We start from the raw sequence: 24,763 nt of genomic DNA on the forward strand, positions 1-24,763 counted from the left end.
AACCATCCAATGGGCAATTGCCATGCAATGGGAACTGTTATGACCCCCTTCGTGGCCAAGGACTGTGCTCCATTCGATTCCCCCCTTACACAGCTGAATATGAACCCCCCGGTAATTGGGGGTGGGAAAACTACTCTGTATAAAAATACTGACCTGGGTGCAGGTCAGGGAAGGTGGCCCTTCGGGGAGAGGAGGAGTTGTTTTGTGACTTTGTCTGTACCATAATAAACCAGTTGTTCATTTCTACCCTACCGTGTGTTCCTGTTGTCTTTTCCATTCGGCTTCTACAGGAACCATCTGAAAAAGTGATTTAAATCGCAAAGTTTGGATAGTTCTGACTGTCTTGCAGTAATGGTTACCCAGAAAAAGTCAGAAGAATGAAAACTACTACGAGCTTCTGGATAACTATTGTACTGACCAACCCCAATTCCCATGACACTCTCCGCACCCCCGAGGACACCCCACACCAATCCAAACACAACTCCCAAATGTCCCCAGACCCAACTGGACTCCTGACTCTATCCCACCCAGGCCCAACTCAAACTCTTCCCTTCCAACCCCCCCCACCCCTCCCCCCCGCCCCAGATTCAACTCTCTCCCCTCCCAAAACCCCCACAGGCCTGACTCACAACTCACCCAGTCCCCTCGTCCCAGGCCCGATATCCAACTCCCCTGCCGTGTTCCAGCCAACATGCAAATCTCGCCAATGGCCGACTCTCACCGACCCCCATCCCAACCAAGGCCCAACTCGACCCTCCCCCACCCAGGCCTGACTCCCAACCCTCCCCAAATCCTACGTACTTACCTTATCCACTTACTTTCTCCCTGACTTGTCAAGACTATTAGACTTACCTGGTTTCCAGCAGCTAGTGCTGTAAAAAAAGGCGTGTGGCTTACTTACCTGTGACTGAGCTTCCCTTAATTGTGGGTCCCACTACATAGATCTTTCCAGCCTGAGTGGAAAGGTCAGGCGAATAGGATTGCCTGGATTTCCAGGTAAATAACTTTGAGCCGGGGCTGGCAATCTGACTCAATTGCATCTCCACCGGAAGTTATGGCCCAACATTGGTTAAATTACATTAGATGAATATTTGAGGTCAATTTGAAAATTCTTTCCACAGATTCCCCCCCCCCCCAGCCATGCTAGATGCCACCTTCAAAAAATGGAGGTAGGATGGGGGCACATTGACGGTCAGGGACTGCTACGTACGGTGCAAACTGGCGACACTGGGCAAACTGACGAGGAAGTGGAAACTAGCAAAAGGACAGGAATTGAGACATTTCAAAATAAAACACGTCCTCCGCAAAGGGACAGTAGGGTACCCCAAGGCCCCAGAAAACACACTACTAGAGGACCTGATAGGCACAAGCAGCGAGAAGGGGGGGCTATGTGGGAAAATATACGGACAGCTACTGGACAGGGCTCGAACACCACTGGACAAGACCAGACAAAAATGGGAGGACGAACTGGGGACAGAGATAGGAGGGGGACTCTGCAGCGAAGCACTGAGCAGGGCGAACGCCACCTCCTCCTGCGCAAGGCTCAGCCTAATGCAGCTCAAAGTGGTGCACAGAGTGCACCTGACCAGAACCCGAATGAGCAGGTTCTTCCCGGAGGAGGAGGATAAATGTGAGCGGTGCCAGAGGGGCCCGGCCAACCACACCCACATGTTTTGGATTGCCCCAAGCTTGCTGGGCTCTGGACAGCCTTCTCCGAGGCAAAGTCCAAGGTTGTGGGGGTGAGGGTGAAGACATGCCCAATAGTGGCAATCTTCAGGGTATCGGAGCAGCCAGAGTTACACATGGGGAAGGGGGCCAACACCCTCGCTTTCGTTTCCCTAATCGCACACCGGAGAATCCTGCTCGGCTGGCGATCGGCAGCACCACCCACAGATGCAAACTGGCTCGCTGACATCCGAGGGTCAGAGGAAGGCTTCCTGGATACTTAGGGGCAGTTCGCCGGCCTGTTCCAAAACCTGTTCGAGGCCAGCAACGAGGAGTAAGCCAGGGGAAAAAAAGATGAGGAACCAAAGTACTAGCACGGGCAAGAAAAATACGGACAGCTACTGGACAGGGCTCGAACACCACTGGACAAGACAGACAAAAATGGGAGGACGAACTGGGGACAGAGATAGGAGGGGGACTCTGCAGCGAAGCAACAACTGTTTATAAATATGAGAAAAGCCAATAAAAAGATTTTCAAACAAAAAATGTATTTGGCCCATTATCTTTTGAAAGTTATTATTGAATAAGTCTCCACCATCCAGTCCATTCCAGGTCACAACAACTCTCTGCATTTAAAAATTCTTCTCAAATTCTTCTCATTGCCCCTCGGGTTCTTTTGCAAATTAACTTAAATCTGTGTCCTTTGCTTACCAACCCTCCTGCCACTGGAAACAGTTGTCCTCGACTGACTCTTATCATTCAGGATTTCAAACACCTCTGTTAAATGTCCCTTTCAACTTTCCTGCTCTGAGGAGAACATTCCCAGCTCCTCCAGTCTCTGCATGTATTGGAAGTCAGTCACCCCGCTACCATTCTCTGCACCCTCTCCAAGGTCTTGAGTATCTTCCTCAGGTTCTCTCCAGCATTATACAAGTTTACGGGCAATGGTAAAAGTTTCCAGGCAGTTGTAATAGTTCAGCATTACCTTACAGTGTAGTATGTAGTTTTACTGTAGTTTGTTCAGTTGTACATTGTGTTGCACCATTTTCTTTTTAATTTTAGAGTACCCAATTAATTTTTTTTCAATTAAGGGGCAATTTTTAACGTGGCCAATCCACCTAACCTGCACATCTTTGGGTTGTGGGGGCGAAACCCACGCAGACTTGGGGAGAATGTGGAAACTCCACACGGACAGTGACCCAGAGCTGGGATTCGAACCCCGGTCCTCAGCGCCGCAGTCCCAGTGCTATCCATTGCGCCACATGCCGCCTGCGTTGCACCATTTTAAAGGTATGTTTTGCAATGCATTTTAAACTGAGAGGACCCACTAAACACGGGCTCAAAGTAATTTGCAATGTAACATGGAGTAACACCATTGTTCCACATACTGTACCTTGGGTTTAGTCATATTTATGGCTTTCATTACCACCATGTCCAAATCCTGTAAGAGATGAAATATGCCATCAGCAATAAGTGCAAGCAAAGAATCAGCGAGTAAAGCCAGAATTGACCAAGCTTTCTCCATTTACCTCAGTGAACAGCTCAAATACGGTCAGTGGTGGAATCGCAAACAGAGTGCCTTCTCACTTACGAGTAAAACATTTGCTCTCACCCGCCTGCTGATCCTTTCTACTGGTTTTTGTTGAGCAGGGAGTCCAAAGTCAATTTAGAACAAAGAACAAAGAAATGTACAGCACAGGAACAGGCCCTTCGGCCCTCCAAGCCCGTGCCGACCATCCTGCCCGACTAAACTACAATCTTCTACACTTCCTGGGTCCGTATCCCTCTATTCCCATCCTATTCATGTATTTGTCAAGAGGCCCCTTAAATGTCACTATCTTCCCTGCTTCCACCACCTCCTCCGGTGCAAGTTCCAGGCACCCACTACCCTCTGTGTAAAAAACTTGCCTCGTACATATACTCTAAATCTTGCCCCTCGCACCTTAAACCTATGCCCCTAGTAATTGACCCCTCTACCCTGGGAAAATGTCTCTGACTATCCACTGTGTCTATGCCCCTCACAATTTTGTAGACCTCTATCAGGTCGCCCCACAACCTCCGTCGTTCCAGTGAGAACAAACCGAGTTTATTCAACCGCTCCTCATAGCTAATGCCCTCCATACCAGGCAACATTCTGGTAAATCTCTTCTGCACCCTCTCTAAAGCCTCCACATCCTTCTGGTAGTGTGGCAGCCAGAATTGAACACTATACTCCAAGTGTGGCCTAACTAAGGTTCTATACAGCTGCAACATGACTTGCCAATTTTTATACTCAATGCCCCGGCCATTGAAGGCAAGCAGGCCGTATGCCTTCTTGACTACCTTCTCCACCTGTGTTGCCCCTTTCAGTGACCTGTGGACCTAGATCTCCCTGACTTTGAATACTCTTGAGGGTACTACCATTCACTCTATATTCCCTACCTGCATTAGACCTTCCAAAATGCATTACCTCACATTTGTCCGGATTAAACTCCATCTGCCATCTCTCCGCCCAAGTCTCCAGACAATCTAAATCCTGCTGTATCCTCCGACAGTCCTCATCGCTATCCGCAATTCCACCAACCTTTGTGTCGTCTGCAAACTTACTAATCAGACCAGTTACATTTTCCTCCAAATCATTTATATATACTACAAACAGCAAAGGTGCCAGCACTGATCCCTGCGGAACACCACTGGTCACAGCCCTCCAATTAGAAAAGCATCCTTCCATTGCTACTCTCTGCCTTATATGACCTAGCCAGTTCTGTATCCACCTTGCCAGCTCACCCCTGATCCCATGTGACTTCACCTTTTGTACTAGTCTACCATGAGGGACCTTGTCAAAGGCCTTACTGAAGTCCATATAGACAACATCCACTGCCCTACCTGCATCAATCATCTTTGTGACCTCCTTGAAAAACTCTATCAAGTTAGTGTGACACGACCTCCCCTTCACAAAACCATGCTGCCTCTCACTAATACGTCCATTTGCTTCCAAATGGGAGTAGATCCTGTCTCGAAGAATTCTCTCCAGTAATTTCCCTACCACCGACGAAAGGCTCACCAGCCTGTAGTTCCCTATCCTTGCTACCCTTCTTAAACAGAGGAACACCATTGGCTATTCTCCAGTCCTCCGGGACATCACCTGAAGACAGTGAGGATCCAAAGATTTCTGTCAAGGCCTCAGCAATTTCCGCTCTAGCCTCCTCCAGTATTCTGGGGTAGATCCCATCAGGCCCTGGGGACTTATCTACCTTAATATTTTTCAAGACGCCCAACACCTCCTCTTTTTGGATCTCAATGTGACCCAGGCTATCTACACACCCTTCTCCAGACTCAACATCTACCAATTCCTTCTGGAACATAGAACATAGAACAATACAGCGCAGTACAGGCCCTTCGGCCCACGATGTTGCACCGAAACAAAAGCCATCCAACCTACACTATGCCATTATCATCCATATGTTTATCCAATAAACTTTTAAATGCCCTCAATGTTGGCGAGTTCACCACTGTAGCAGGTAGGGCATTCCACGGCCTCACTACTCTTTGCGTAAAGAACCTACCTCTGACCTCTGTCCTATATCTATTACCCCTCAGTTTAAAGTTATGTCCCCTCGTGCCAGCCATATCCATCCGCGGGAGAAGGCTCTCACTGTCCACCCTATCCAACCCCCTGATCATTTTGTATGCCTCTATTAAGTCTCCTCTTAACCTTCTTCTCTCCAACGAAAACAACCTCAAGTCCTCATAAGATTTTCCCTCCATACCAGGCAACATCCTGGTAAATCTCCTCTGCACCCGCTCCAAAGCCTCCACGTCCTTCCTATAATGCGGTGACCAGAACTGTACGCAATACTCCAAATGCGGCCGTACCAGAGTTCTGTACAGCTGCAACATGACCTCCCGACTCCGGAACTCAATCCCTCTACCAATAAAGGCCAACACTCCATAGGCCTTCTTCACAACCCTATCAACCTGGGTGGCAACTTTCAGGGATCTATGTACATGGACACCTAGATCCCTCTGCTCATCCACACTTTCAAGAACTTTACCATTAGCCAAATATTCCGCATTCCTGTTATTCCTTCCAAAGTGAATCACCTCACACTTTTCTACATTAAACTCCATTTGCCACCTCTCGGCCCAGCTCTGCAGCTTATCTATATCCCTCTGTAATCTGCTACATCCTTCCACACTATCGACAACACCACCGACCTTAGTATCGTCTGCAAATTTACTCACCCACCCTTCTGCGCCTTCCTCTAGGTCATTGATAAAAATGACAAACAGCAACGGCCCCAGAACAGATCCTTGTGGTACTCCACTTGTGACTGTACTCCATTCTGAACATTTCCCATCAACCACCACCCTCTGTCTTCTTTCAGCTAGCCAATTTCTGATCCACATCTCTAAATCACCCTCAATCCCCAGCCTCCGTATTTTTTGCAATAGCCTACCGTGGGGAACCTTATCAAACGCTTTGCTGAAATCCATATACACCACATCAACTGCTCTACCCTCGTCTACCTGTTCAGTCACCTTCTCAAAGAACTCAATAAGGTTTGTGAGGCATGACCTACCCTTCACAAAGCCATGCTGACTATCCCTGATCATATTATTCCTATCTAGATGATTATAAATCTTGTCTCTTATAATCCCCTCCAAGACTTTACCCACTACAGACGTGAGGCAAACCGGCCTATAGTTGCCGGGGTTGTCTCTGCTCCCCTTTTTGAACAAAGGGACCACATTTGCTGTCCTCCAGTCCTCTGGCACTATTCCTGTAGCCAATGATGACATAAAAATCAAAGCCAAAGGTCCAGCAATCTCTTCCCTGGCCTCCCATAGAATCCTAGGATAAATCCCATCAGGTCCCGGGGACTTATCTATTTTCAGCCTGTCCAGAATTGCCAACACCTCTTCCCTACGTACCTCAATGCCATCTATTCTATTAGCCTGGGGCTCAGCATTCTCCTCCACAACATTATCTTTTTCCTGAGTGAATACTGACGAAAAATATTCATTTAGTATCTCGCCTATCTCTTCAGACTCCACACACAATTTCCCATCCCTGTCCTTGACTGGTCCTACTCTTTCCCTAGTCATTCGCTTATTCCTGACATACCTATAGAAAGCTTTTGGGTTTTCCTTGATCCTTCCTGCCAAATACTTCTCATGTCCCCTCCTTGCTCGTCTTAGCTCTCTCTTTAGATCCTTCCTCGCTACCTTGTAACTATCCATCGCCCCAACCGAAACTTCACACTTCATCTTCACAGAGGCCTCCTTCTTCCTCTTAACAAGAGATTCCACTTCCTTGGTAAACCACGGTTCCCTCGCTCGACGCCTTCCTCCCTGTCTGACCGGTACATACTTATCAAGAACACGCAGTAGCTGATCCTTGAACAAGCCCCACTTATCCAGTGTGCCCAACACTTGCAGCCTACTTCTCCACCTTATCCCCCCCAAGTCACGTCTAATGGCATCATAATTGCCCTTCCCCCAGCTATAACTCTTGCCCTGCGGTGTATACTTATCCCTTTCCATCATTAACGTAAACGTCACCGAATTGTGGTCACTGTCCCCAAAGTGCTCTCCTACCTCCAAATCCAACACCTGGCCTGGTTCATTACCCAAAACCAAATCCAACGTGGCCTCGCCTCTTGTTGGCCTGTCAACATATTGTTTCAGGAAACCCTCCTGCACACACTGTACAAAAAACGACCCATCTATTGTACTCGAACTATATCTTTTCCAGTCAATATTTGGAAAGTTAAAATCTCCCATAATAACTACCCTGTTACTTTCGCTCATATCCAGAATCATCTTCGCCATCCTTTCCTCTACATCCCTAGAACTATTAGGAGGCCTATAAAAAACTCCCAACAGGGTGACCTCTCCTTTCCTGTTTCCAACTTCAGCCCATACCACCTCGGCAGAAGAGTCCCCATCTAGCATCCTCTCCGCCACCGTAATACTGCTCTTGACTAGCAGCGCCACACCTCCCCCTCTTTTGCCTCCTTCTCTGAGCTTACTAAAACACCTAAACCCCGGAACCTGCAACATCCATTCCTGTCCCTGCTCTATCCATGTCTCCGAAATGGCCACAACATTGAAGTCCCAGGTACCAACCCACGCTGCCAGTTCCCCTACCTTGTTTCGTATACTCCTGGCATTGAAGTAGACACACTTCAAACCACCTACCTGAACACTGGCCCCCTCCTGCGATGTCAAATCTGTGCTCCTGACCTCTATACTCTCATTCTCCCTTACCCTAAAACTACAATCCAGGTTCCCATGCCCCTGCTGCATTAGTTTAAACCCCCCCAAAGAGCACTAACAAATCTCCCCCCCAGGATATTTGTGCCCCTCAGGTTCAGATGTAGACCATCCTGTCTGTAGAGGTCCCACCTTCCCCAGAAAGAGCCCCAGTTATCCAAAAATCTGAATCCCTCCCGCCTGCACCATCCCTGTAGCCACGTGTTTAAATGCTCTCTCTCCTTATTCCTCATCTCACTATCACGTGGCACGGGCAACAACCCAGAGATAACAACTCTGTTTGTTCTAGTTCTGAGCTTCCATCCAAGCTCCCTGAAAGCCTGCCCGACATCCTTGTCCCCTTTCCTACCTATGTCGTTGGTGCCAATGTGGACCACGACTTGGGGCTGCTCCCCCTCCCCCCTAAGGACCCGGAAAACACGATCTCTTTGGTGAATACTGATGCAAAGTATTCATTTAGTACCTCGCCCATTTCCTCTGGCTCCACACATAGATTCCCTTGCCTATCCTTCAGTGGGCCAACCCTTTCCCTGGCTACCCTCTTGCTTTTTATGTACGTGTAAAAAGCCTTGGGATTTTCCTTAACCCTATTTGCCAATGACTTTTCGTGACCCCTTCTAGCCCTCCTGACTCCTTGCTTAAGTTCCTTTCTACTTTCCTTATATTCCACACAGGCTTCGTCTGTTCCCAGCCTTTTAGCCCTGACAAATGCCTCCTTTTTCTTTTTGACGAGGCCTACAATGTCTCTCGTTATCCAAGGTTCCTGAAAATTGCCGTATATATCCTTCTTCCTTACAGGAACATGCCAGTCCTGAATTCCTTTCAACTGTCACTTGAAAGCCTCTCACATGTCAGATATTGATTTACCCTCAAACATCCGCCCCCAATCTAGGTTCCTCAGTTCCCACCTAATATTGTTATAATTAGCCTTCCCCCAATTTAGCACATTCACCCTCGGACCACTCTTATCCTTGTCCACCAGCACTTTAAAACTTACTGAATTGTGGTCACTGTTACCGGAATGCTCCCCTACTGAAACTTCTACCACTTGGCCGGGCTCATTCCCCAATACCAGGTCCAGTACCGCCCCTTCCCTAATTGGACTGTCTACATATTGTTTTAAGAAGCCCTCCTGGATGCTCCTTACAAACTCTGCCCCGTCTAAGCCCCTGGCACTAAGTGAGTCCCAGTCAATATTGGGGAAGTTGAAGTCTCCCATCACCACAACCCTGTTGTTTTTACTCTTTTCCAAAATCTGTCTACCTATCTGTTCCTCTATCTCCCGCTGGCTGTTGGGAGGCCAGTAGTAAACCCCCAACATTGTGACTGCACCCTTCTTATTCCTGATCTCTACCCATATAGCCTCACTGCCCTCTGAGGAGTCCTCCCGTAATACAGCTGTGATATTCTCCTTCACCAGTAGCGCAACTCCGCCAACCCTTTTACATCCCCCTCTATCCCGCCTGAAACATCTAAATCCTGGAATGTTTAGCTGCCAATCCTGCCCTTCCCTCAACCAGGTCTCTGTAATGGCAACAACACCATAGTTTAGGTCACATTGCTGAAATCAGGATGGATTTTTCCCAACCTTAGCCCCTGTGTAACAATGGGAACTTCTACCTGTGTCTTTTGGATGATATTAAACTAAAGTCCCATCTGCCCTCTTAAGAGTGTAAGATCCTGTGGCACTATTTAAAGGAAGAACCAGGGGAACTTCTCCTCAATGTCCTAGCCAATATTTATCCCTCAACCAACAACACTATTTTTTATTTTTATTTGGGTGCTCTTCTATTTTCTTTTTTTTAAATAATTTTTATTAAAGTTTTCACATAATATCAACAACAAAATGTAAAAGGAACTCAATAGAATTAAATACTAAACAAAACAAAACCCAGTGCCCCCCTCCCCTATACATAAATAATAAATTAACACCCGCCAAAACACATGGCAAACATAGCAAATATATACACCCCCTCAGATCCCCCAGTATAGACAAACAAAAATATAATAGAATCCTCCCCCTCCCTCCTCCCTCCCCCTCCCCTCCTCTCACCCCTCCCCCTCTCCCCCTCCCCCCTCCCTCCCCCCTCCCTCCCCCCCGCCTCCCTCCCCCCGCCTCCCTCTCCTCCATCCCCCTCCCTCCCCCCCTCGCCTCCCTCCCTCCCCCCCCGCCCACCCTCTCCCCCCCCGCCCACCCTCTGCCCCCCGCCCACCCTCTGCCCCCCGCCCCGCCCACCCTCTCCCCCCCCGCCCACCCTCTGCCCCCCGCCCACCCTCTCCCCCACGCCTCCCTCCCACCCGCCCACCCTCTCCCCCCCGCCCACCCTCTCCCCCCCACCCACCCTCTCCCCCCCGTCCATCCTCTCCCCCCCGCCCACCCTCTCCACCGCCTCACCCCGCCCACCCTCTCCCCCCGCCCACCCTCTCCCCCGCCTCACCCCGCCCACCCTCTCCCCCCGCCTCACCCCGCCCCCCCTCTTCCCCCCGCCCCCCTTTCCCCCCCACCTCCCCTCTCCCCCCCGCCTCCCCTCTCCCCCCGCGCCTCCCCCTCTCCCCCCGCGCCTCCCCCTCTCCCCCCGCGCCTCCCCCTCTCCCCCCGCGCCTCCCCCTCTCCCCCCGCGCCTCCCCTCTCCCCCTCCCCCCGCGCCTCCCCCTCTCCCCCCGCGCCTCCCCCTCTCCCCCCCGCGCCTCCCCCTCTCCCCCCCGCGCCTCCCCCTCTCCCCCCGCGCCTCCCCCTCTCCCCCCGCGCCTCCCCCTCTCCCCCCGCGCCTCCCCCTCTCCCCCCGCGCCTCCCCCTCTCCCCCCGCGCCTCCCCCTCTCCCCCTCTCCCCCCGCGCCACCCCCTCTCCCCCCGCGCCTCCCCCTCTCCCCCCGCGCCTCCCCCTCTCCCCCCGCGCCACCCCCTCTCCCCCCGCGCCACCCCCTCTCCCCCCCGCGCCACCCCCTCTCCCCCCCGCGCCACCCCCTCTCCCCCCCGCGCCACCCCCTCTCCCCCCCGCGCCACCCCCTCTCCCCCCCGCGCCACCCCCTCTCCCCCCCGCGCCACCCCCTCTCCCCCCCGCGCCACCCCCTCTCCCCCCGCGCCACCCCCTCTCCCCCCCGCGCCACCCCCTCTCCCCCCCGCGCCACCCCCTCTCCCCCCCGCGCCACCCCCTCTACCCACCCCCTCTCCCCCCCGCGCCACCCCCTCTCCCCCCCGCGCCACCCCCTCTCCCCCCCGCGCCACCCCCTCTCCCCCCCGCGCCACCCCCTCTCCCCCCCGCGCCACCCCCTCTCCCCCCCGCGCCACCCCCTCTCCCCCCCGCGCCACCCCCTCTCCCCCCCGCGCCACCCCCTCTCCCCCCCGCGCCACCCCCTCTCCCCCCCGCGCCACCCCCTCTCCCCCCCGCGCCACCCCCTCTCCCCCCCGCGCCACCCCCTCTCCCCCCCGCGCCACCCCCTCTCCCCCCCGCGCCACCCCCTCTCCCCCCCGCGCCACCCCCTCTCCCCCCCGCGCCACCCCCTCTCCCCCCCGCGCCACCCCCTCTCCCCCCCGCGCCACCCCCTCTCCCCCCCGCGCCACCCCCTCTCCCCCCCGCGCCACCCCCTCTCCCCCCCGCGCCACCCCCCTCTCCCCCCCGCGCCACCCCCTCTCCCCCCCGGGTTGCTGCTGCTGCTGACCATTGTCTACCGTTCTGCCAGGAAGTCTATGAACGGTTGCCACCGCCTGAAAAACCCTTGGACCGATCCCCTTAAGGCAAATTTCACCCTCTCCAATTTAATAAACCCCGCCATATCGTTGATCCAGGATTCCACGCTTGGGGGCCTCACATCTTTCCACTGAAGAAGAATCCCGTACCAGCCTCCCCGAACAGGCGCCGGAATGTGGCGACTAGGGGCTTTTCACAGTAACTTCATTTGAAGCCTACTTGTGCCAATAAGCGATTTTCATTTCCTTCGCCGGGCTGCCAGGGACGCAAAGGCCAGAATTCCGGCCTCTTTCGCCTCCTGCACTCCTGCTCCTCTCCAACCCCAAATATTGCGAGCCCCCAGCCCGGTTTGACCCTGGATCCTACCACCCTCGACACCGTCCTCGATACGCCCATCCAAAATTCCTCCAGCGCTGGGCATGCCCAGAACATATGGGTGTGGTTTGCTGGGCTCCCTGAGCACCTAACACACCTCTCCTCAACGCCAAAAAACCGGCTCATCCTTGTCCCGGTCATGTGTGCCCTGTGCAGCACCTTAAACTGTATGAGGCTGAGCCTCGCGCACGAAGAGGAAGAGTTCACCCTCCCTAGGGCATCTGCCTACGTCCCCTCCTTGATCTCCTCCCCCAACTCCTCCTCCCACTTATCTTTCAGCTCCTCCACCGAGTCCGAGTCCCCCTCCTGCATCACTTGGTACGTTGCCGAGATCTTCCCCTCTCCAACCCACACCCCCGAGAGCACCCTGTCCTGTACCGTGCGTGGCGGCAGCAGCAGGAATTCCACCACTTACCGCCTGGCAAACGCTCTTACCTGTAGATACCTAAAGGTGTTTCCCGGGGGGAGCCCGTACTTCTCCTCCAGCTCACCCAGGCTCGCAAACTTCCCATCGACAAACAGTTCCCCCAACCTTCTTATCCCTGCCCTGTGCCACCCCGAAAACCCTCCATCTATTCTCCCTGGGACAAACCGGTGGTTCCCCTGTATCGGGGCCCACACCAAGGCCCCCACTTCCCCCCTGTCCCGCCTCCATTGCCCCCAAATTTTATGGGTAGCCGCCACTACCAGGCTCGTGGTATACCTCATTGGAGGGAGCAGCAGCGGCGCCGTTGCCAGCGCCTCCAGACTCGTACCCTCACAAGACGCCGTCTCCAGCCTCTTCCATGCCGCCCCCCCCCCCTCCATCACCCACTTGCGCACCATCGCCGCATTGGGGGCCCAGTAGTACCCGCAGAAGTTGGGCAGCGCCAGCCCCACCCAATCCCTACTCCGTTGCAGGAACACCCTTCCCACCCTCGGAATCCCTCGCGCCCACACAAACCCCGTTATGCTCCTGTTGACCTGCCTAAAGAAGGCCTTCGGGATAAGAATGGGGAGGCACTGGAACAGGAACAAAAACCTTGGGAGCACTGTCATCTTGACTGACTGCACCCTACCCGCCAGGGACAGCGGCAACGCGTCCCACCTCTTAAACTCCTCCTCCATTTGCTCCACCAGCCTCGTGAAATTAAGTCTATGCAGGGCCCCCCAGCTCCTGGCCACCTGGACCCCCAGGTACCTGAAGCTCCTCTCCGCCCTTTTTAGTGGGAGCTCGCCAATCCCCCTCTCCTGGTCCCCTTGGTGACCCACGAACAACTCGCTCTTCCCATGTTGAGCTTGTACCCGGAGAAATCCCCGAACTCCCTGAGGATCCTCGTTACCTCCGGCATTCCCCCCACCGGGTCCGCCACATATAGCAGCAAGTCATCCGCATAGAGCGACACCCTATGCTCCTCCCCACCCCGCACCAACCCCCTCCAGTTCCTCGACTCTCTCAGTGCCATAGCCAGGGGTTCAATCGCCAGTGCGAAGAGCAGGTGGGACAGGGGACACCCCTGCCTCGTCCCTCGATGCAACCGAAAGTACTCAGGCCCCCTCTTGTTCGTGGCCACACTCGCCATTGGGACCTCGTACAACAGCCTAACCCACCTGACGAACCCCTCCCCAAACCCGAACCTCTTCAGCACCTCCCACAAGTACCCCCACTCTACCCTATAGAAGGCCTTCTCAGCGTCCATCGCCACCACTATCTCCGCCTCCCCCTCCCTCGCCGGCATCATAATAACGTTCAGGAGCCTCCGCACATTCGCGTTCAACTGCCTCCCCTTCACGAACCCCGTCTGGTCTTCGTGGATGACCTGCGGCACCCAATCCTCAATTCTCGTGGCTAAGACCTTCGCCAGCACCTTGGCATCTACATTTAACAACAAAATCGGCCTGTAAGACCCACACTGCAGGGGATCCTTGTCCCGCTTCAGGATCAAGGAGATCAGTGCCCGGGACATCGTCGGGGGCAAGGCCCCCCCCTCCCTTGCCTCATTGAAGGTCCTAACCAGCAACAGGCCCAACAGGTCCACATATCTCTTGTAAAATTCGACCGGGAAACCGTCCGGCCCCGGTGCCTTCCCCGCCTGCATGCTCCCTATCCCTTTGGTCAGCTCCTCCAGCCCAATCGGGGCCCCTAATCCCGCCACCAGTCCCTCCTTCACCTTCGGGAACCTTAGTTGGTCCAGAAAGCGGCCCATCCCTCCTAACTCCAGTGGGGGGTCGGACCAATACAGTTCCTCATAAAAGTCCCCGAAGACCCCATTGATGCCAACCCCACTCCGCACCACACTCCCTCCCCTATCCTTAACTCCCCCGATCTCCCTAACTGCGTCCCGCTTCCGAAGCTGATGCGCCAGCATCCGATTTGCCTTTTCCCCATATTCATAAATTGCCCCTGGGACTTCCTCCACTGCACCTCCGCCTTCCTGGTGGTCAACAGGTCGAATTCGGCCTGGAGGCTACGCCTCTCCCTCAACAGTCCCTCCTCAGGCACCTCCGCATACCTCCTGTCTACCCTCACCATCTCCCCCACCAACCTCTCCCTCTCCCCCTGCTCCCTCCGCTCCTTGTGGGCCCTAATGGAGATCAGCTCTCCCCTAACCACCGACTTCAGCGCCTCTCATACCATCCCCACTCGGACCTCCCCGTTATCGTTGGCCTCCAGGTATCTCTCTATGCTTCCTCGGACCCGCTCGCTCACCTCCTCGTCCGCCAACAGTCCCACTTCCAAGCGCCACAATGGGCGCTGGTCCCTCTCCTCCCCCAGCTCTAGGTCTACCCAATGCGGGGCGTGATCCGAAATGGCTATCGCCGAGTAGTCGGTATCCTCTACACTCGCAATCAGCGCCCTGCTCATAACAAAAAAGTTGATCCGGGAATAGGCCTTGTGAACGTGCGAGAAGAATGAAAATTCCCTAGCCCCTGGCCTTGCAAATCTCCAAGGGTCCACCCCTCCCATCTGGTCCATAAACCCCCTCAGCACTTTAGCCGCCGGCCTCCTACCCGTCCTAGACCTGGTGTGATCCAGTGCCGGATACAGCACTGCGTTAAAGTCCCCCCCCCCCCCCGCCATTATCAGGCCCCCCACTTCCAAGTCCGGGATCTGACCCAACATGTGCCGCATAAAACCCGCATTGTCCCAGTTCGGGGCGTACACGTTGACCAGCACCACCCTCTCCCCTGGCAGCTTACCACTTACCATTACGTACCTGCCGCCATTGTCTGTCACAATGCTCAACGCCTCGTACCACACTCTCTTTCCCACCAAGATCGCCACCCCCGATTTTTGGCATCCAGCCCCGAATGAAACACCTGGCCTACCCACCCCTTCCTCAATCTTACCTGGTCTGCCACCTTCAGGTGTGTCTCCTGGAGCATGACCACATCCGCCTTCAGCCCCTTCAGGTGCGCGAACACCCGGGCCCGCTTAATCAGCCCGTTCAGTCCCCTTACATTCCAGGTTATCAGCCAGATCAGCGGGCTACCCGCCCCCCTCCCCCGCCGACTAGCCATAACGCCTCCTCAGCCAGCCACGCGCCCCACGCCCGGCCCGTTCTTCACGGCGGCAGACCCCCGTCCCAACCCCCTCTAGTCGCTCCAGCTCCCCCTTGACCATACCAGCAGAAACCCGGTTCCCCCCTCTGCACCCCCCCCCGCCGCCCACCCCCAAGCTAGGTCCCCTCCTAGATGCATTGCTCCCCCCATTGCACTCCCGCAAGTCAGCTGACTCCTGCTGACGCGGGCCGCTCCCGCCTCTCCTTCGGCCCCTCCCATTGTGGGACTTCCCCTTCCCCTACCCACCCGCAGGCTCTCCGCCTCCCCCTTCCATCCCAAGCGCGGGAAAAAACCCGCGCTTCCCCGCCCCGGCCCCGCCTCCTCCAGCCTTCCACGCGGGAAAAAGCCCGGACTTTCCACCTGCCCGGCCCCACCTCCTCTGGCACAGTCTCCTCACCCCCGACTCTGGCCTCCCCCTCCCCCTCCCCCGCGGGGCCCCATCCCCCCCTACCGGCCATCCACCCCCTACTCCGTTTACTTGCCCCCCTCCAAGAGCCCACCTGACAGACCCAACCAAAACAGTGCCCAACCCACCCTAACCACACACACCGAACCAAAAATAAACAAGAACAAAGAACCCCCCCTCAAAATGTAACACAACAACAACAATCCCCGACCATCCCCACACCTGACCCCCATCCCAACCCTCAGTTTGTGTCCAGCTTCTCAGCCTGAACAAAGGCCCATGCCTCCTCCGGGGACTCAAAATAATGGTGCCGGTCCTTGTAGGTGACCCACAGTCGCGCCGGCTGCAACATGCCAAACTTCACCCCCTTCCTGTGCAGCACCGCCTTCGCCCGGTTGTACCCGGCCCTCTTCTTCGCCACCTCTGCGCTCCAGTCCTGATATATTCGAACCTCCGCATTCTCCCACCTGCTGCTCCTCACTTTCTTGGCCCACCTGAGTACGCACTCCCGATCGACGAACCGATGGAACCGCACCAGCACCACCCGCGGCGGCTGGTTAGCCTTGGGCCTCCTCGCCAACACTCTATGAGCCCCTTCCAGCTCCAGGGGCCCCTGGAAGGATCCCGCTCCCATCAGCGAATTTAACATGATGACCACATAGGCCCCCACATCCAACCCCTCCAGCCCTCCGGGAGGCCCAGGATCCACATATTCTTCCGCATTGACCGATTCTCCATCTCCTCGAACCATTCCTGCCATTTCTTGTGGAGCACCTTGTGCGCCTCCACCTTTACTGCTAGGCCCAAGATCTCGTCCTCGTTAACAGATCTTTTATCGGACCTCGCGGATCGCCACCCCCTGGGCCGTCTGGGTCTCCAGCAGCTTATCAATAGAAGCCTTCATCGGCTCCAGCAGGTCCGCCTTGAGCTCCCTGAAGCAGCGCCGGATAACCTCCTGCTGCTCCTGCGCCCACTACATCCACGCTGCCTGGTCCCCGCCCGTCACCATCTTGCTCTTCTTCCCTCGCACTTTCTTTGGCTTCACCACCACTTTTTTAGTCGCCCCGCTCCAAGCCATACACTGTCGGGGGAATGTTGCAGTCTTCTTCCCACACCAGGAAATGTTGAAAAAATGCCGTTGGGGGCCCTGAAGAGTCCAAAAGTCCGTTCCAAGCGGGAGCTGCCGAACGTGCGGCTTAGCTCCGCATAGCCGCAACTGAAAGTTGCTCTTCTATTTTCTATGGGTGGCATGGTAGCACAGTGATTAGCACTGTTGCTTCACAGCGTTATGGTCCCAGGTTTGATTCGCGGCTTGGCTCACTATCTGTGCGGAGTTAGCACGCTCTCCCCGTATCTCCGGGTGCTCCGGCTTCCTGCCACAAGTACCGAGAGACCTGCTGTTAGGTAATTTGGACATTCTGAATTCTCCCTCTGTGTACCCGAACAGGCACCGGAATGTGGCGACTAGGGGCTTTTCACAGTAACTTCATTGCAGTGTTAATATAAGCCTATTTGTGACAATAAACATGATTATTATTATTAGGGGACTTGCTGAGCGTAAATTGGTTGTTGCATTTCCTACAATACAATAGTGACTAAATACTTCACCAGCTGTGAAGTGGTTTTGGACATTCCGAAGATGTGAAAAGTGCAAAAGAAATGGGAGTCTTCTTTCCACATTCTCTAGCTTTCTAGCTCTATCTTTAAGTGTTATCTGGCATTTGAGGTGGTTTGGGATTTTGTTAGACATGCTTTTTAGAAATAGCCGTGAAATGTGTGCTTTGAAGGGCGATATGAGGGTTGGGGGAATGATTTTGGTTTTGTAGCTGAAACCCATCAAGTTATCCAACACTGGATTATCACCTAGCACCCTCGCCATTCTAGACACTGCAGCAGTGATTGACTGGAAAAACCTTTTGGATTATTGGGAACAAGAGAATGTTTTCAGTTCCTCAAACCCAGTCTTGAAAGCTCAGGTTTTACACAAGCTTCTGAAGGTGAGAGTTCCAGATTTCTATTACCCTTTGTGTTGCAAGGGCCCTTCCTGTTGATTCCCTTATTTCATAGATTTCATAGAATTTACAGTGCAGAAGGAGGCCATTTGGCCCATCGAGTCTGCACCAGCTCTTGGAAAGAGCAACCTACCCAAGGTCCACACCTTCACCCTATCCCCATAACCCAGCAACCCCACCCAACACTATGGGCAATTTTGGACACTAAGGGCAATTTAGCATAGCCAATCCACCTAACCTGCACATCTTTGGACTGTGGGAGGAAACCGGAGCACCCGGAGGAAACCCACGCACACACGGGGAGGATGTGCAGACTCCGCACAGACAGTGACCCAAGCCGGAAGCGAACCTGGGACCCTGGAGCTGTGAAGCAATTGTGCTATCCACAATGCTACCGTGCTGCCATTTCCTACATCTTTTATTTGTTGATATTGTTTTTGGCCCATGGATCTTTAATGGAGACATACCTTTAAGTTAAGCAGGGGAAGTGAGGAACTCAACATTTGCAAGATATGCTATGAAGATTCAGATTTTGAACAGAAGAACTTTGACTTTATGGCACCCGAGAGATTGGAGGGATTCAGTTTGGTTGGTTGGCTGGGGGCCAATGGATTGGCCAGGGACTGTATTTTGCTCAGCAACAGACAGTGATTAGGTCCTGCCTGGTGGAGTTTTTTTTAGCGAATCCAGGAGAAACCTCCTGGACGCTGAGAGGAGAGGCTCTGTGTTGCTCTCTCTCTTTCTTCCTGGCTGCTGGTTCTGGGCCAGCAAAGAAGTCTCGATACCCTGATGAGTCTACAGTGACAACCATTACAAACTACATCCAACTGGAGGCCTAGTCAGAAGAAAGATCGACCTGGAAGATGTCCATCTGAAACAGAGGCACTTATCCCTTTACTTTTAGTATTATTTTTACACCCCTCTGTGATTTTCTGTCTTGTGGGTGTATATAGAGGGTGGGGTGAGTTAAAGTGGGGGGGGGGGGGGGGGGGGGGGGGGGTGAGGTTAGAAATGAGGTAATAATTAACCAGTTGTATTTGCTGCCAATTTAATTATAGTTATTGTTATTCATACAAGTTAATTGTGTTTAAATTCACAAACCTGGTGATTGTAGTCATTGGTCTGCTGAAGACTTTGGGTATTTTTAAAATTAAGAGCTACTTTAAACTGTGTCTTTGGGTCAAGTGGTGCTGGAATTGACCATGCAGTAGAATCATAGAATAGAATCATGGAATCCTACAGTGCAGAAGGAGACCATTCGGCCCATTAAATCTGCACTGACCCTTAGAGCTACCCATTTACACCCCCCTTACATTCCGCCCTATCCCTGCTACCCCATAACCTAACCTGCACATCCCTGGACACTAAGGGGCAATTTAACATGACCAATGTACCTAACCTGCACATCTTTGGACGGTGGGAGGAAACCGGAGTACCCGGAGGAAACCCACACAGACACGGGGAGAACGTGCAAACTCCGCACAGACAGTGACCCAAGAATTGAACACCCAGGTCCCTGACACTGTGAGACAGCAATGCTAACCACTGTGCCGCCCAGAGTGCCATAACAACGCAAAAACCTTTCCTGATTTCAATGCATTCACAACCTACTTCTAATTTTATTGCTATACGTCCTTTGGTTCTGGACACTTCCATCAGTGAAAATAGTATTTCCTTGATCCACCCTATCAAATCCTTTAACCATTTCAAACCCCTAAATTAGATCACCCCTCAAATATTCAATACACAATGGAATAAAAGCCTAATTTATTCAGTCTGTCCTCATAGTTTAACTATTTAACCCAGTATCATTCTGCTCAAACTACACTGCACTCCTTCCAAGCACAGAACTCAGCACAGTTCGCCAGATGGAGTCTGTCTTCAGTCGAAACACAACTTTCATTCCTTTGTATTCTAGCCCATTTGATTAAAGTAACTTTTTCCTATCCAACTTTAAGGATCAGGCAGTCAAATGTGTGGAAATAGATGTCTCACCTTTTGGTCCAAAGAGAGCACCATAGCATGGAGTGCTGCAGTAAGGCTTTCCACCATGCTGCAACAAGACAACACAAGATAAGCATCTCTTTTTAAAAAGGAAAGGACAAAATTAGTACAGTTTGGGGTAAGGAGACAAATTACGAGACAACTTACTTCAGCGAAAGAGCCAGGTATCAAGACTTTCTTGCATTTTTCACACTTCAAGCAGAATTTATGCCAGTCCTTTCCCAGGGATGACACTTTTTCAGCTGAGAAGAAAATAATGCAATGTGACAAATAAACTCTTTTATAACAAAATGGACAACAGCTCCTTGCAATAGAAACATTTGAACAAAGTTTAAAATGCTACACATTGGGAGATTTTGAGTAGTTTTGTTTGATTTGAAAGAGCCATAGTCCGAGGGAAGAACAAACCCTTTGCATGAGGAGAGGTCGAGGACCATTTTCGTCATCAGCCCCTTGTTGCGAGTCAATGAGAAGGATCCAAATAAACAGAGGACTTACATTTCACCTAAGCCCACCTGTCAGGAACCCAGGAGGTCAGGTATCAAGCAGTTTTTACGCTCTGTAATTGTGAGTGAGATGCAAATTCAGTGGATATTGGGTGGCACAGTGGTTAGCACTGTTGCTTCACAGCTCCAGGGTCCCAAGTTTGCTACCCGGCTTGGGTCACTGTCTGTGCGGAGTCTGCATGTTCTCCCCGTGTCTGCGTGGTTTCCTCCGGTTTCCTCCCACAGTCCAAAGATGTGCAGGTTAGGTGGATTGGCCATGCTAAAATGCCCTTAGTGTCCAAAAAAGGTTCGGTGGGGATACTGGGTTACAGGGATAGGATGGAGGTGTGGGCTTAAGTAGGGTATGCTTTCCAAGGGCCGCTGCAGACTCGATGGGCCGAATGGCCTCATTCTGCACTGTTAATTCTATGATACTACCCAGTCAGTTAAGCTAAAATAAAACCAAAACATAAATGCTACCAGAGCAGACCTTGGTACTGGGGCTGTCACAGACACTGGAAAGAAGCAGAATTTGAGGTTTGTAGTTAACACTGAAGAGGACTGCAACAATAATACATGAATATACTTGTAGAATGGACATGTAAATAACACATGAATTTCCATCTAGGTAAATGTGAGGCAGTTCATTTTTGGCTGGAAGAATAAGGAAGCCATACACAGTTTAAATAGGATAGAGGAACAGAGGGATCTGGAGATAGATTCATAAATCATTAAACATAGCAAGACAGTTTTAACAAGGCTGCAAAATGCAAGAGATAGTGATTAATTAAGTACATGGGCAAAACGTGGCAAATGTGAGGCCATCCACTTTGGACTTAAAAAGGGTAGAACAGAGTACGTTCTAAATGGTAAATAAAAATAGAACAGTGGAGGCTCAGATATGTAGATCATTAAAATGTCATCAAAAGGTACAGAAAATAATGGCCTGAATCTTCTGTGCAACAACAATGATAATGCGGATTGCAAGGTGAAGCAGATGGGTGGGTGAATGGGTTAGAGAATGAGAATTTAAATAGGTTATACTTAAACTGTGCAAAGCCTTGCTCAGTTCAAACTTGGGAGTACTGTGAGCAGTATCAGCCTTGGACAGGCTGCAGTATTGATTTAATAGAATGATACCTGGATCCCAAAGGTTAAATTATGAAGTAAGTTTACACAAAGTAGGGTTGGATATGCAATTGCTCCCTCGTGTCAAAATATGTGCAGGTTAGGTGGGGTTACGGGGATTGGGCGGAGGATGCAGCACTGTAACAGTGGTTAGCACTGTTGCTTCACAACATCAGTATCCCAGGATCAATTCCCGACTTGGGTCACTATCTGTGCGGAGTCTGCACGTTCTCCCTGTGTCTGCGTGGGTTTCCCTCCGGGTGCTCCAGTTTCCTCCCACAGTCCAAAGACATGCTTGTTAGGTAATTTGGACATTCTGAATTCTCCCTCAGTGTACCCGAACAGGCGCGGGGGGTGTGGCAACTAGGGGATTTTCACAGTAACTTCATTGCAGTGTTAATGTCAGCCTACTTGTGACACTAATAAAGATTATGATTATTATTATGAGTGGGCCTCGGTAGGGTGCTCTTTCGGAGGGTCTGTGCAGACTTGATGGGGCCCTTCTGCATTGTAGGAATTCAAATACAAAATCTTTCATTAAGATAGTTCATGATTGGCTACAAGGGGCTGTGTTAGCACAGAGCTAAATTGCTGGCTTTGAAGGCAGACCAGCAGCACGGTTCAATTCCCGTACCAGCCTCCCGAACAGGTGCTGGAATGTGGCGACTAGGGGCTTTTCACAGTAACTTCATTTGAAGCCTACTTGTGACAATAAGCGATTTTCATTTCATTTCAAGAGGGCGCGGTTACAACGCCCTATAGTCAATGTACTCTGTATCTGTTTACAGATGGAAGAATCTGCAGCTCTAACTGAAAGAGCCCCAGCCCTCACATTCAGTCTCACAAAGGAAGCTAAATGCCACATCCTGAGTCCAACCCGATTCAGAGCAGATTTTTATCAGATCATTTTCTAAGCTACTAACGACATTTTAAGGCTCAAAAAAAAGTTGAATCTGGAGAAACATGAGTCACCAACCCACCCCTACCTAATGAGAAATATCAATTAGCAGCACAGCCCGAGGCATTCTAAAATCACTAATCTCTACTGGATACTCTAACAGGACAATGACATATTTCTGTATTATTTAACAAGCGTTCAAATTATTAAAAGTTCACGTTGCGGTATCGTAGAGTTCGGCTGGAAAGAGATAGAACAGCCCTTGCGCCTTAAACTATGAACTGTCTCCGTTCCAAGTATGAGGAAGTCATAAAATTACACTTAAGAAAATAATGTGACTCATTTCTAAGTTTTAGAAAATTGAAAACGAGATTGCTCACCAAAATACACCTCTTTATTACACCTGGGACACTTGGGCATGGTTAATCCAAGATTCACTTGCTCGATGTTTGCAGTTCACACCGTACCTGGACTCTCGCTCTCTCTCTCGCTGCACAAGTCAATTTATATGTTTCCGCAGGCGGAAGGTTGCACACGGAGGGAGAATGGACCATCCCAATTGCACACGGAACCCTATAATGGACTCTGTCTGACTGTTTATAGATAGGAGAATCGGCAGAGCTAAACTACCACATCCTGAACACAACCCGATTAAGAGCAGATTTTATCAGATCCTTTTCTAAGGTTCTGACAACATTTTAAGGCTGAAAAAAAAGTTGAATCTCCAGTCAGGTTGCAAAGTGTGGGCACTGCCCAGAAACTGATAAACTGTGGGAGGAAATGGTTAGTGTGGGGCTACAGATGGGGAAATGACAGAATATTGGAAACTACCAGATTAAACACTTTTCACATTGCCAAAAGGCTTTTCCATTTCAAGTGGTAAAGGAAGAGAATTGCTGTCAATTCGGAGCAGTTACCAAGAGAGTGGATTGTCTGCTTAACACTTTGATTGTCATTGCGCCAACTCTCTTCTCCATCTTCCCTGCTTCACACGCATGGAGAGAATGTACAGATGTGACGCTTGGAAGGTGTCATGAAAATTAGATTATAAATGGAATCAGCAATTTAAGGGTTAAAAGCCTGGGGTTAGTATGTGTTTGTTTAAAAAAATTATCTTCTGCAGGGTTTTAGGAGCCAGCAGGTGAAATTGAAGAAATGAAATGAAAATCGCTTATTGTTACAAGTAGGCTTCAAATGAAGTTACTGTGAAAAGCCCCTAGTCGCCAAATTCCAGCGCCTGTTCAGGGAGGCTGGAAGGGGAATTGAACCATGCTGTTGACCTGCCTTCAAAGCCAGCGATTTAGCCTTGTGCTAAACCAGCCCCTGAAGGAATATGTTTTTCAGCCTGGGCTAATCATAGAATTTATAGTAGAGAAGGAGGCCACTTGGCCCATCGAGTCTGCACCGGCTCTTGGAAACAACACCCTACCTAAGCCCACCTCCACTCTATTCCCATAACCCATCAACCCCACCCAACCTAAGGGCAATTTAGCATGGCCAATTCACCTAACCCACACATCTTTGGACTGTGGGAGGAAACCGGAGCACCCGGAGGAAACCCACGCAGACATGGGGAGAATGTGCAGACTCCGCACAGACAGTGACCCAAGTCCAGAATAGAACCTGGGACCCTGGAGCTGTGAAGCAACTGTGCTAACCACTGTGCTACCATACTGCCCTAATGCATAGTGGTTTGCCTGGGGGTGTCCTTGGAGATTTAGTGGCGAACAACCCATGAAGAAGAAGCTGAAACCAGGAACAAAGCAGTATAAAGATGATTACTTTAAGGGGTTATTAAATGTTCCACTGCAAATCAGGTTCAAAGTTCATGTGTGTTATATGCAAGGAAGCACTGGCGAATGAAAGTTTAAAACCCTCAAAACTTTAAAGACATTTGAAAACTAAACATGGCGAGTTCGAGGACAAACCTCTATTTTTTTCAACGGATGCAGCGTGGGTCGTGAAGGTCGACTGGGTTGGCCCACGTGGGTCATGAAGGTTGGCCAACATGCGTTGTGAAGGTCAGGTGGCGTGGGTCACGAAGGTCAGCCAGTATGGGTCCTGAAGGTCAGCCGGCGTGGGTCACGAAGGTCAGCCATTGTGGATTGCGAAGGTCGGCCGGTGTGTGTCCTGAAAGATGGCCGGTTGGTAAAAATGGGTCCCAAGCAAAGAAATTTGAAAACTGACTTTTATAGGAAATTGAGTAGTAGTGTTTAAGGTGTAAATTATAAGCTGTTCTTTTTGGGTGTGAAGTTAAAAAGTTTAATATTGTAGTTATATTAAGTTTTGTTTTAAAAAGA

The 24,763-nt window shown here is 51.6% G+C and overlaps 1 protein-coding gene across 2 annotated transcripts; it reads right to left on the reverse strand.

Annotated features, from left to right (window-relative positions):
• Positions 1-159: 159 nt before the first annotated feature.
• Positions 160-23,016, reverse strand: crip1 (cysteine-rich protein 1). 2 transcript variants are annotated; one of them, XM_072487829.1, is made up of 5 exons: positions 22,844-23,016; positions 20,100-20,194; positions 19,944-20,001; positions 3,059-3,106; positions 160-297 (listed from the first exon to the last, which is right to left on the reverse strand). In XM_072487829.1, the coding sequence occupies exons 1-4, from the start codon at positions 22,881-22,883 to the stop codon at positions 3,066-3,068; spliced, it is 234 nt and encodes a 77-aa protein (XP_072343930.1). In that variant the 5' UTR covers positions 22,884-23,016; the 3' UTR covers positions 160-297; positions 3,059-3,065. The 2 variants fall into 2 exon arrangements, with proteins under 2 accessions (XP_072343930.1, XP_072343938.1); XM_072487837.1 differs by lacking the exon at positions 19,944-20,001 and having other exon boundaries at positions 229-297.
• Between the last annotated feature and the right edge of the window lie 1,747 nt (positions 23,017-24,763).

This window comes from Scyliorhinus torazame, chromosome 2 (genome assembly GCF_047496885.1).
Source record: "Scyliorhinus torazame isolate Kashiwa2021f chromosome 2, sScyTor2.1, whole genome shotgun sequence".
NCBI classification, from domain to species: domain Eukaryota; kingdom Metazoa; phylum Chordata; class Chondrichthyes; order Carcharhiniformes; family Scyliorhinidae; genus Scyliorhinus; species Scyliorhinus torazame.